Here is a 12,653-nt window from a genome sequence, read left to right as displayed (position 1 = left end):
CTCACCGGAGCAGATCGTCACCATGCGCCGCGAAGACATTATCTCCGATACCGACTTCGAGAAGTTCGGTCCATCGCTCATCCTCAAGCATATTCTTGCTATGGGCAGCTTGTCCGTGGAGAATCGCAAAGAGCGTACTTCCGCAAAGGACCTTGAGGACGAACGGATTGTTATTCGCCTCGCCGCGCGACAAGCACATAACGGGAAGGATCCGCATTGGTCTGTCTCATGGAACTCGCCTCTTCTCCAGTCTCTTGGAAGCGCAATGGACTGTGATTTGGAACATCCATAGGACATTAGGAAACTGAATATGGATCTCAGTGAGATTGATTATCTGCCTTGGATAGATATGGGCACTTGGATCGGTATTATGAAATCAGGGCTAGTCACAGCCTAATGATATCTCAGTCTTCTTCAATGTATACGTGGCTGCCTCCCCCATTACTCTTCTGCCCCATTACTCTTCTGCCCCATTACTCTTCTGCCCCATTACTCTTCTGTAACTGCAATCTTTGACTTCAGTAAACACATAGGTATTCTCGTCGCTCTATTCTTCTTCTTCTCTTTTATTCAACTAGCTGCCCATCAGAGAAAATAACAAAGTCGCACATCACACCGTAATGATCTGAAACCCAATCCAGCTCTCCCGCGTCCTTCATCATCTGCCTATGCTCTTCTGCTACTTTGACGCCCATGCCAATCCGCTGAAACTTGATTGGTTTTATGAACCCTCCATATAAGATTTTATCCATCCTACTGCATCCGAATCTGTCTTTCAAGACCTGTGGAGACTGGTAACCCCAAGTGTACCCGTCATCACTATCTTCTTCACCCGGAGTGTCTTCTTGACCACCAATCTGGAGGTAGGCATCTCTGAGTACGTTTTCGGCGTGGAGTGTGCGATCAAACGGTTGAATAGCATTGAGATCGCCAGCTAGAACGGCGCATGAAATGTTGCGTTGATTGAAGTACTGCTTCGCGGCTGCCATTTGAATAGGGCGAACAGGTGGGTCGGCGACCAGGGATTCCAGATGCGTATTACATAGCCGCATGACTTTGGATGGAGCGTTTGAGTCCTTTTGATTGTAAAGACTAATGTCAACAAACAGGCCGTCTCGATCGAACTTGCTATACCACGGAACACGGAAAACAGAGTCTATGTGCAGTCGCCGATCTACAAGCGTTGTGGTACCATAATGAGGACCTAACCAGTTTCGCGAGTCGATCTCTGTGAGGTTAAAGCGTTGCTTGACCCAGGCTGAGTCTCGTATTTGTTCCATGTCCGACACTCCCATTTCTTGGAAGAATATGATGATTGCAGATTCCGGCCTTGTCCATGATACCAGATCATGCAAATGGTCTAGCGCTGCACTCATTCGTTCTTCTGCGAATGGGACGAGGACATCGATGTTCCAGGAGATCAGGCGGATCTCTCTAGAGTGTAGAGATGGTTGCAATTCATCTTTTGCAAGTGCGTCACCGGATGATGCTGGTACCCAATTACCGTCAGACGAGACGCGATAGTAGTCCTGTTTCCTCGGTTCGTAAAAGGCATCTTCGCGTTTCTTTATAGTTGTGGAGAAGGCGGCTGCGGCAGCTTGCATGGCGGGGCTGGGCTTCACTGGAGGCATGTTTCTATGAACTGTAACAGGCAGTCAAAAAGCAAGAGATGATGTGAGGAGTCTGGAGATTGTAGGCTGTAGGTATATGAAAGTAACAGACGGTCGACGGCATGCACGAGCAAACATGATGCTCATCACTGTGGTGATTAGTGCTGGTGCGGGGTGCGTGAAGCGCTCGGTTGGAGGCAAGCCGAAACTCGATGCTCTAATCAGAATAGAGACTTTTGTACAATGGGATGACAAGCAGTCTAGAATAGAACTTTATCCACGCAACGGATGAGCAGAAACGAATGCGAGTTCTTGGAGGTGCAAGCGCCGGCACGTGATGCGGTGAGGGTACCCCTGTCGTCGATGCCGAAGCGCGTCGTGAACTTCGCGATTGAGAAGGAGCTCCAAATTGGGGAAGCAGCCACGACAACAGCTCTTCGTCCCGTCAAAACAACGCTCACTATACCACCACGGCCTCGGAGTCCTCTCTCTCGAACCACTCACTCTCAAACTCATCGCTACCACGGCCCCCGCCATGGGCTCCCGATTACACAATGCTCCCATTGTGATAGACAATGGAAGTGGTACCATCAGAGCTGGATTTGCAGGAGAGGATGTGCCGAAATGCTTTTTTCCGTCATATGTAGGACGGCCGAAGCATGTGCGGACAATGGCAGGCGCATTGGAGGGCGATGTATTCATAGGACCACAAGCACAACAATATAGGGGGCTTTTCAAGATCAACTACCCATTGGAGCACGGCATAGTCACAGACTGGGATGATATGGAGAGGATATGGCAGTATGTCTACACAGAAGGCCTGAGGACTGTCAGCGAAGATGTGAGTTGGGCCGTGGCAGACGGTGTCTTTTTACTGCCATTGAGGGGCATCAGGCTAACTATCCGTCTTCATAGCACCCCGTCCTCCTTACAGAGCCTCCACTAAACCCCCGAGAAAACCGCGATACGGCTGCTCAGATCCTATTTGAGACGTTTAATGTGCCCGCCTTATACTCATCGGTCCAAGCCGTCCTTTCTCTATACGCATCCGGCAAGACGACGGGTCTAGTTCTAGACTCGGGAGATGGTGTTTCGCATGCAGTACCAGTCTTCCAAGGTTTCGCCATTCCCAACAGCATCAGGAGGATAGACGTGGCAGGCCGAGACGTTACAGAACATTTCCAGCAGCTACTGAGGAAAAGCGGTCGCATCTTCCATACAAGTGCTGAGAAGGAGACGGTCAAGAACATCAAGGAGGCAACAGGATACGTGGCGCTCGATCCGGCCAAGGAAGAAAAGGACTGGTCAGGCTCGTCCCGATCAGAGGGCAAGAGCGTTGACTACACACTACCTGATGGCCAGAAGATAAAAGTGAGTGCAAATCGATAGGGCGCACTCGACATGAGCTGACAATCTAGATTGGAGCGGAACGCTTCCGAGCGCCAGAGATACTCTTCAACCCCGAGATCATCGGTCTGGAGTACCCTGGCGTGCACCAGATTGTCGTGGAGGCGATACACAGAACCGACATGGATCTTCGAAAAGCGCTTTACGGAAACATTGTACTCTCCGGTGGTTCCACACTGACAAAAGGATTCGGAAACAGACTGCTCCACGAGGTGCAAAGACTGGCGGTGAAGGACATGAGGATCAAGATCTTAGCACCACCGGAGCGCATATACACCACGTGGACCGGCGGCAGCATTCTTGCAGGCCTCAGTACTTTCAAGAAGGTGAGTTCCTTATTCCCTGACTGAGGCCACGAACAATGGACTGACACGTGCATACAGATGTGGGTAGAAAAGGACGAATGGCAGGAAAACCCAGACATCATCCATACCAAATTCGCATAAGTAGCAACACGTTGCGGTCTGGCAGGAGCAAACAGTCCGCACCCGTTTCTCCCGCCTCCGCATCATCTTTCGAGAAGGAGCTACAAGGGCGCCTCGGTAGCGCAGTTGCAGTTAGTCATGGAAATGGGGACCCAAGACCTGGGGTCAAGCCAACCAAGATGGAAGAAATCTGGGGGCTGCACGCTTGGTTGGGCGAAAGCAGATCTACGTGTCAGCCGGTAGCCGTAGCTTCTAGACGGCAGAGCTACCGCAGCATGTTCCTTTCCCCGCATTTGAGTGCGTTTCTGTTACTTAAGCGCGAGCATGGTTCGAGAGTGTCGGTTAGGTAAGGTGCACGAGGGGACGAGAATACGTGCATGACAGGCGTTTGTGAGCGCTTCGGAATACCCCTATGATTATGAAGCGTACAGAATACCACAATTAATCCACTTGCGACTGTGCACACGGAGTGCGAAACTTGGCTGTCTGTGTCAGAAGGTTTGGGCGAATGAGTGTGCCAAGCATCGTGAGGTCTCGTCAGTTATGGTGTGACCACGGTCAAATCACCGACGCTTCACTCTACGCAATTCCACGCAATGTGCAACACATATTACACACAATGGCGACATGACATGCACAAATGGCATTACGCCGGCCGCAGTCATCGCGTAAGCACTGCAGGTACCTGATCACAGGGCCGGCCACGACAAGGGGCCACGTACATATTCATCACCGCAAGCAAAGAGCCGCCGCCGCCTAGACTTCACGATGCTCAACGTCATGCACAACGGGGCGTCCGGAGGCTCGGACGATCGAGCTGATCGTGCGCGGTCACCAGGCAGAGCAAAAAAGGGGGAGGCAGAAGAGGCAATTGCTTTTTTTGGAGGACGCCACCAACTTGGAGCTCAAGGTACCTTGCAGAAGAGTGAATATTGATGTATGCAGTGAGGCATCAAAACAGCAAACACCACCACCAAACAGGCAGTATCAGAATCTGCACCCTCTCCATGTCGGTTCTCCTCTATTCCAGGCACCCGATGGCAAGCGCAGAGCGTATGCGGCGTATGCATGACGCCAACCAGAGTTGAGACGTGAGCCGGCGCAAAAAATCTCTTCCCGCCTCCACACTCTCCGCCGGGAAGCGTGTGTTGGCCATCGCGGAAGCTGGCACATGGGGCCCAGTTTGCGCATGGCGTCTTTTGCGTCAAATTTTCAGTCGGTCACCTCAGACGCTTCGGCAAGCTGCGATGCGCTGCTGCGGTTGCTGCGGAGCCAAGCTCCGGCCTTTCGATAGCGTCATGGGCTCGATCGCTTCGCTCCTTGTTCTCCGCTGCACCTGACCATTTCCCCTGGCAATCTCTTACCCCCGAGAAACTGGTTGCACCCAATCAGCGCATTTTGAGGGGGTAATGGTAAACTATTCATGGCGCTGAGAAATTTCCTACACTTGCGTTGTTAGGGGACGCATGATCCATCGACTGCCGTTAACTGCAAAGTGTCGCTCAGACTTCCAAGGCTTCTGAGCTGGCCTCGTGCGCGTTTGGTTCGTTTCGTGGCGCCGAAAAAAGCTTGCGCGTGAGAGATTTTACTTGCCTTGCATTTGAGTAGTAAGAGGGGATCGTGATCAGTGCGAGGCTGAATGTTATATAAACCCTTTACCCCAGTAGGTCTTGTTGAGTACCATCGATCAGCAAGCACTACAGATCTTCCCGGAGCTACCTTTACCATCAACACTACTACCCCAGATTCAATCAACGATAGTCGCCTCTTGACTTCGCTGCCATCACATTGCAATATACACACAATCTCATACCAACAACCTCGTACCAAATAACCAAAATGGTCAACTTCCACATCAGCGAGCCCCACCCATCCGCCGGTGCCTACATGTACTCTGGCCGCGGCGGCGCTGGCAACGCTATGCGCATCAAGTCTACTGAGGTCACCCCCGGTCCCACTGCCTCAGGCCCAGCTTCCCGCACCAAGCTGCCTCCCCCACCAAGCAACGCCTTCTACGCTACCGGTCGTGGCGGTGCTGGCAACATGAAGAAGTCTGAACGCGCCATCTTCAGCTTCGACGAGGAACTTCAACAACAAGAACGCCTCCGCACTCAACAAGCACCCGTCTACCACATCGGTCGTGGCGGTGCTGGAAACCTTGTCGACGAGATGAAGCCCCGATCCCAACGCCAGAACTCCGCCTCCTCAACTGCCAGCTCATCGAGCGTAGAGAGCGAGAAGGACGGTGTACGAAGGAGCGTGGAGCACGCATGGCAGCGTCTGAGCAGGCAATTCTCTCACCAATAGAGAGTGCCGTTCAGCCTTGCTTCCAACCTTCATTTCTTCATTCCTATTCGGGCATTATGAGAGCTGGTCCTGATTCTCTCACATCTCCCATCCAAGCATTTCCATCAGCACGGCGTTCACGGAGGTACCACACATCTCCAACTGTATCATACCAACAAAAGTTCCTTTTACAACATCTTCTTTTAACGACATATCACACACACAACCATCGAGGAGCCAGGCGCCAACCTCCGGTCATCACCATATAAAAAGTTTCAACCTTGATACCCGGAAACCACCGTCCTGCTCTTGCGAGAGAGGGCTTACTATTCTCTGTTATTTTCAATCTGCGAGAGAAAGGGGAGGAGAATTATACCCCCAGGCCGATGAGCGGCCACAGTTCATAGCTATAATCGAATGACTTGAATGTTCATATTTCTGTGCCAATTTCTGAAATCGTGATTTTTTTCATATTGCGCTGCGAAAGGTATACAAACTTATACAGCCTTGATGCTTACATGGTTTTACGACTAGCATGCATAGACAACAACAGATCACCCTGCAGCAGCATTTCTCCTTCGCTGTAACCCCCTTGCTGCCATCGCTCTCTTTGCAAGTCCTCATACTTGGCAACAACAATTTTTCTTCCCCCTTCCTTCCTCCTTCCTCCAATGGTCCTATACTGTTATTTCCAATCTAGTCACAACAACGTCCACGCGTCTAGCCTCCCAACTAGCGACTCAGAACGGGCAGACTAAAATGCCAAGCCGCTGCATATTGATCTACTCGCGGAGTTGTCCCTGAATGGTACATGGCCCCATTCCAGCATCTCCATTGTGGCTTGCAGATCTAGATCGCCCGCGACCACCGACCAGCGAACCTGCATGCGGGAGTGAAGATCAAAATCTGCAAGTAAAGGTAAGCGTAGGTCTTGTTCACCGGAATTCTCTGGGGCGGGAAGGTTCATGTGGAGAATTATGCAAACAGGATCTGCAGGAAGTATGTACGGGTCACCGGACGGGTTTGATAAAACTTGTCTTGGTATAATCACAGTAGAAGTAGTGCACAACTTGACAGTGAGGATAGAGACCGGCTAAGATTATGCGATATAGGTACAAATATGGCTGCACAGGGGAGAGAAAATGCCAATTTCTGATAATCTTTGTAGACCGGAAACCCAAGCGCCGTAGTATGAGTAATGTTTTGGTTGGCCTCAACGTAGGCTATGATGCATCCCAGGATGACTTTGCACAAAAAAAGGATTAAAACGGAATAAGCAACGGAAAAAGACTACCAATACACAATTCGAAGCCTTCCAGAATCCCAATGTCAGCTCAGGTTATACTTCGTTCAACGCCTGGGAGGCCCGCCCTTGCTAGCCGCAGTCGTGATCAACATCTTGAAGCCGTTCTTGAGCGCTATCATGTCAGGGTAGACATTCTTGTGTAGCTCAAACGCGTTCGGCACGACCTTGATACCCCATGCACCCTTGGGTCCTTTGGCACTCATCTGGAAGCAGATCCAGAAGTGACCAGGGTACTTGGGCATGCTGCAGAAGGCGTACATGGAACGTGAAGGGTTGGCTTCGCAGTAGTTCTCTAGCCATTTTTCTGCATCGAGTGTTAGCTTGTCTTTGCAAGATTTGTATTATAGAAGGTGCAAGGAACTTACCAGTATCTTCTCGTGTACCTGGTTGGAATCGCTCATCTCGTGTGATTTCTGTGACCTTGCGTGCCATTGCCTCGACATGGTTGACGATCAACTCGTCAAGATCGGAGTATGTATGCTTTCCGATCTTGAGCTGCTTTCCGAGCGAGAACTGGTTGGGCTTATTCATCTCGAGAACGTCGAGATGTTGATATGCGTTGTTGGACACTTTCCATGTCACAACCAGATGATCGAAACCCTTAGATGATGGACGAATGACCAGGTCACCAGTCTCTTTACCACCAAGGTACTCTTCAGCCTGCACGGTGTTGAAGGCAAAGAAGAGAGGGTGGTTGACGACACGGTTGGGCCGACCGGACGCAACTTCCTTCTCCTTCTCGGCAGCCTTCTTATCGAGGGCTTCTTGTGCGTCGTCCCACTCACCAGCCGCGCGGTTGTAGGGCTTCTTCTCTGGTTGACGGATGAGGTCGTCCCGAAGCGATAGTTGTGCGGTGAGAGCTTTGCGGTTGAGGTAGACGATACGTGCGCGAACGATCTGATGGTTCTGGTAGACATGGCGAGGCTCTTGTCCTCCACTGCCCACGCCCTCTGGAAACTCCGATTCGGAGACACCACCTTCTATGCCACACTCCAGCTTGACTTCGATGTGGTCCGGGAATGTACGCCTGATGGTCACAGGTACAACCATACCCTCATAGAGTGTCTCCTCCGTCTCACCAGTCAGCATTGTGAACATCTCAGTACCAGACAGGAGCGCAAAGATTTGTCGAATTTCCTCGTAAGGGTTGTCAAGTTCAGCGCGAATGGTCTCGAGCGTTGCGCGCTTGCGTTGACCAAAGTTCCTTTCAATCTCCGCTGCGTAGTCTTCAAGAGCTAGGTCGTTGACCAGATCGGTGGTCTCTTCCCGCACCATCTTCCTGACGACAGCGCTGGGTCCGCCTTCGTCAGTCTCAGCCTTGACATCTTCCTCGTCCATGTTAAGGGCGTCAGCGACCATCTTCCTGGCAAGATCGTAATCTTCTGGGTGTACACGGGTGTAGTCCAAGTAGTCGGATGACTCCTCTGTTGAATCGTAGGGGATGTACAGGAAACTGGCGCAGTTCTGGAAGACCTTGGGTCCCATGGCCGCCTTTAGATCGCGAGACTCAGAAACACCGAGGAGGTCGAATCGCGACAGAATTTCGTCGCTGTTGGCCTGAATGGCCTTGATCAATCGATCGGCTTTACGAGGTCCCAGGCCGCACACATAAGGTATTAACTTTGATAGGTACTTGTCGTCGTAAGTCTCCGGTAGGTCAATACCTACGAGGTTGACCATGTCTACCATGGCGGTTTCCAGTCGGTCCAGAAGCTTCTCTTGTGGTATCAAGGTTTGGTTCGGGATGAAGGGTATCGAAACAATGTCTTTCCCGAGTGATGCGTATTCTGCCAGTGGGTTTTGTAGGTATCGTCCAAGAGCAACGCAGTACCTTGTCAGCACGGGATACTTGGGGAATTCGGCGACAGCCCGAGCACTAGTATGATAAAGACGAGCGACCTCATCGTTGACCATGATCACTTCCAACGACTCGTACTTCTCTTCACCAGTGTCTTCGTCCTCGTAGGCCGGACCTGTTAGACCACGCTGACCGATAATTTCCTGGATGTCTTTGTACAGCTTACGCGTTTCCACGGAGAAGCCACTGACGCCGATCACGTCCGGGCGGCGACGCTGTATTACATCAACCAGCTTGTCGATGTCTTGACCTTCAGGAATACCGCGCTCTGCGTTTCCAAGTCGCATCTCAACCAACCGGCCGTGCTCAAGTACCCGCCCATCGTTCTCAACGTAGGCCCACATGATTGCGTCTCCACGTTGGCCCTTGCCGTTGGTCAGGCAGAGGACATTAGGTACTGATCCAAGTGGTGCGCTCTTCAGCTTATAAGGCGCCTGGTCAAGCTTGTTGTAGTAATTCTCTCTGGCTGATGCAGCAAGCTCATCCTCGCATCGAGCGCGTAGAGTTTCCTTGACACCGTTGGCAATGAGAACCTGTAGCTTATCAAGAGCAACATTGAGCAGTTCTTTCCGGAGGTTGTTCCAAGTGTCGGAGACTTCACTGACACCTTCAGAAATGATCTTCTCTTCAAGTCGAGTCTTGAACGTTTTGTAGTTGCCCATGGAGATCTTGACTTGAACGAGACCTTCCGCCTCAGCTTTCAACATCTTCAAGAAAAGATCCGGTCGACCCTGGAGATCCGAAAATGTCACGCCGCGGAGGTATTTGAACTCATAATAGGGGTGGTCTTCTGTGATCTTGCGCATACCCTTGTCAGTACGGAGGCAGTCGATCTGAGCATTCTGATAGAAGCTACCGCGCAAGTATCGGCGCAAACGCGAGCACATCTGCAAGTCTTGAACGAACAGGAGCTTGGTGGACCTGAGAAGAGTGGCGCCAGTCTCTGGAGCTTCGGCTAGCTGATCAGCGAGCTCCTCAACCCTGTATGGCGGATCCTCGATAGTATACGCCCCTCTGCTCGACCCGTCGACCCGCTTCGCAAAGTCCTCTGGTGTGATGCCGATCGCCTTGACGAGTTGATTTGCCTTGCTGCCCCGCAACTTGTCGAAGAAGCTTCGCGCGTTGTTGGCACGCTTCTGTGTTCCGTTCACTTCTTGCCGGACTTCGTTGATCTCCTGCGAATACTTGTAGTGCAGATAATCCTGAAGTTCTTGAATCTCTTCGATAGTGATGGCCCTAGACGTTAACTCCTCGATCTCGGTGTCGGTGATGTCAGAGTATACGCTCTTGAGATTCTCGTAGTTCTGTTTGAGGGCATCGCGCTTCTCTGCAAAGGCCCTGAACTTGAGATCGAACTCGAAGACTTCCCACAAATCGGCCTGGTTGAGCAGGCGCTCCGGTCGCGCATCCATAGGTGGCGGGTTGTCGATATCGTCGTAATCGTCGTTATCGCTTGGTGCATGGATGAGGTAGTCTTTTCGATGGTTGAAGATAAAAGGAACTTCGTAGTCCTCAAGATTGATGAACTCAAGAACCTTGCGCACAGCCTTCTCGAAAGGTTGCAAGAAGTAGCGCGGGAGACCCTTCTTCGGCCACAGCATATTGCTGATCCAGGTGGCTTCTTCAGTCAAGCGTGCTTGCATGTCCTCTGGTGTGAGCTCGATCTCCTTGAAAGACCTCCGGGCTAACTGCAGTCGCTCGGGAATGTCGGTTTCGCGGATAACGTTGTCCTCATCCGTAAGCATGCGCTCCTGCAACTGCGATGGCTCGAAGACGTCTTTGAGTTGGAGTTCACGGCCTTCGCCAGCTTGCTCATCTTCTTCCGCCTCTTGCATCTCCAACGCCCAGTCGTAATCTGTGCCATCACCGAAGGCAGCCCTGTAGTCTTCCTCGGCACCCTCGTCCAGACCGGCAGCTTGCAGTCCTTTCGTGATCAAGTTTATGCCTGGTTGTGTGACGTCGCGGTCGTCTTCAATTTCGTCTTCAAACTTGTCGTCCTCGATGAAGTCGTCAAACTCGTCGCCTAGGCGCCCGCGCGGCTCGTCGTAGTCTTCGTTTACTTCGTCATCGGAGAAGATGTCGTCAACGCCCCGAGACTTTACGCGCTCTTTGTGGCCACGCTTGAGACGCTTGAATCTCGACTTCCTCAATGTTAGCGATGTCGACACTTCAACACGGTATGCCTTACCTGTTCTTCCGCCGGGCGCTCAACCTCAACACCGATCAGGTCCAGATCCTCGTCGTCTAGAGCCTCCTCTTCATCACGGTTCTTCTTCCTCTTTCTGCGCCGGCGTTTGCGCTCCGCGATCTCGTCTTCTTCGTCCTCGTCGGCGATGAAGCCTTCACCTTCCTGTATACCTGTTAGCAATTCCAGGCACCCATCTGGGTATGGGCATGCTTGCCTGTCGCAGTCGGTCTTCATCATCATCGTCTTCCTCCTCGCTGGAGTCGTCGATGCCATTGGCGCCATTTGTCTTCTTCGGTCTGGATTCGCCGGCCTCGCCAGCCTCGCCATCGAAGTCCTCATCCTCCTCCTCATCGCTGCCTACGTCGGCGATTGTGTCGAAGAACTCCGCCATGGTGTTTTAAACAAGGAGAACGCGTGAGTTGGTCGCACTCTCGAGAAGGCGCGCCGGACGATTTCGGCGAGCTCTTGGCGGTAGAGTGGGTATCGTGCTGCGGCGATTCAGCGGGAGGCAGATTCGGGCGCAATGGAGGTAAAGGAGAGAAGAAAGGCAGATGTCGACTCTCAAAGGTTCGCGCACCCATCGGCCGCGTTAACTTTCAGCCGCACTGACGCTGATCACGTGAAATTGAGATTCGCGCTAGGCAGGATACCATCAACAAAAGTTGACCATACCCAACTTGGTACAGCATGCTACAGCTACGGTTATCAAACACGTGGGCTTCCCTAGCCTCGTCACCTACGTCTATCTAGTCATGTACTCGGGTAGTGTTTGAGAAGGATGCGAGCTTATATGTCCTAGGGGGTTCAGCAAAGACTCGAGTTCTCAATACAACACATCGACTGCTATCGCTTTTGTACTTCCAAACCGTACTGGTGGGTGAACGAATGCGCATTGCGTATCTTGAAATCAGGCGTCGTGGATATATTCGCACGTTGTATATGCGATTCAACTGCTGTGCCAGGCACATGGTCGTATTCACGATACGCGCTTTGAAGTTCTGCGCTAGAAGCAGGTGAAGCATGGCGATGAGGAACCATGCGAGTCTGAAACCTCCTGAACAAGGCATCGTGTACTGTATACATACTCATCACAGACTCATTGCCTGTAAGAACTGCACGTTCGACAGCCTTCTTTTCCTCGAATGCAGATTTACATCCTTACCCATTTGCACCACCTGCAGCCTTGCAGACCGAGTTTATAGACGATAGACGCTGCATGCTTGGAACCCCACCAGCGCGCCCCACCACCTAGCCACCTAGCCCTGGATACTGACACGACCACGACCTCTCCTGATTTGGTTTGCTGTCAACCACGCCCGAGACATTGTCCTTTATACCTGACGGCCGACTTTCCAATCGGTCCCTGCATTCTCTTGCCTACGCACATTCGCTCGCCAGGCGCCCGCAAAAGAAAACCAATAGACGCTGTCCTCCTTTGGGCTATTTCCGTGATTGGCGTACCATCGTCGACGCAGCGTTGGGCGGCAAACTCGAAACTGAAGCCAGCATACACCCTCTTGTACACCTGGATTCTTTGTCTTTGAAGGCATAGTCCATCCCTTGCAGCTGCTGC

At 51.9% G+C, this 12,653-nt stretch overlaps 5 protein-coding genes across 5 annotated transcripts; 3 read left to right on the top strand and 2 right to left on the bottom strand.

The window, feature by feature from the left end:
- Positions 1-22: 22 nt before the first annotated feature.
- Positions 23-292, top strand: ALTATR162_LOCUS4279 (uncharacterized protein; the record flags this gene model as incomplete). Its single annotated transcript, XM_043311889.1, has 1 exon — positions 23-292. One exon carries the CDS (start codon positions 23-25, stop codon positions 290-292), a length of 270 nt encoding a protein of 89 aa, XP_043167824.1.
- Positions 293-566: 274 nt separating this feature from the next.
- ALTATR162_LOCUS4278 (uncharacterized protein) lies at positions 567-1,631 on the bottom strand (the record flags this gene model as incomplete). The annotated part of the gene is made up of 1 exon (XM_043311888.1): positions 567-1,631. The coding sequence occupies one exon, from the start codon at positions 1,629-1,631 to the stop codon at positions 567-569; it is 1,065 nt and encodes a 354-aa protein (XP_043167823.1).
- A 514-nt stretch (positions 1,632-2,145) lies between these two features.
- On the top strand, positions 2,146-3,463 carry ALTATR162_LOCUS4277 (uncharacterized protein; the record flags this gene model as incomplete). Its single annotated transcript, XM_043311887.1, has 4 exons — positions 2,146-2,451; positions 2,526-2,981; positions 3,029-3,343; positions 3,401-3,463. The coding sequence occupies 4 exons, from the start codon at positions 2,146-2,148 to the stop codon at positions 3,461-3,463; spliced, it is 1,140 nt and encodes a 379-aa protein (XP_043167822.1).
- Positions 3,464-5,281: 1,818 nt separating this feature from the next.
- Positions 5,282-5,749, top strand: ALTATR162_LOCUS4276 (uncharacterized protein; the record flags this gene model as incomplete). The annotated part of the gene is made up of 1 exon (XM_043311886.1): positions 5,282-5,749. One exon carries the CDS (start codon positions 5,282-5,284, stop codon positions 5,747-5,749), a length of 468 nt encoding a protein of 155 aa, XP_043167821.1.
- Positions 5,750-7,078: 1,329 nt separating this feature from the next.
- Positions 7,079-11,471, bottom strand: ALTATR162_LOCUS4275 (uncharacterized protein; the record flags this gene model as incomplete). Its single annotated transcript, XM_043311885.1, has 4 exons — positions 7,079-7,338; positions 7,400-11,033; positions 11,081-11,242; positions 11,271-11,471. The coding sequence occupies 4 exons, from the start codon at positions 11,469-11,471 to the stop codon at positions 7,079-7,081; spliced, it is 4,257 nt and encodes a 1,418-aa protein (XP_043167820.1).
- Positions 11,472-12,653: the final 1,182 nt, after the last annotated feature.

Source organism: Alternaria atra (genome assembly GCF_907166805.1).
Source record: "Alternaria atra isolate CS162 genome assembly, contig: 23, whole genome shotgun sequence".
NCBI classification, from domain to species: Eukaryota; Fungi; Ascomycota; class Dothideomycetes; order Pleosporales; family Pleosporaceae; genus Alternaria; species Alternaria atra.
Note: the sequence above shows the minus strand (reverse complement) of the source record. Positions and strands in the feature narration are given on the sequence as shown.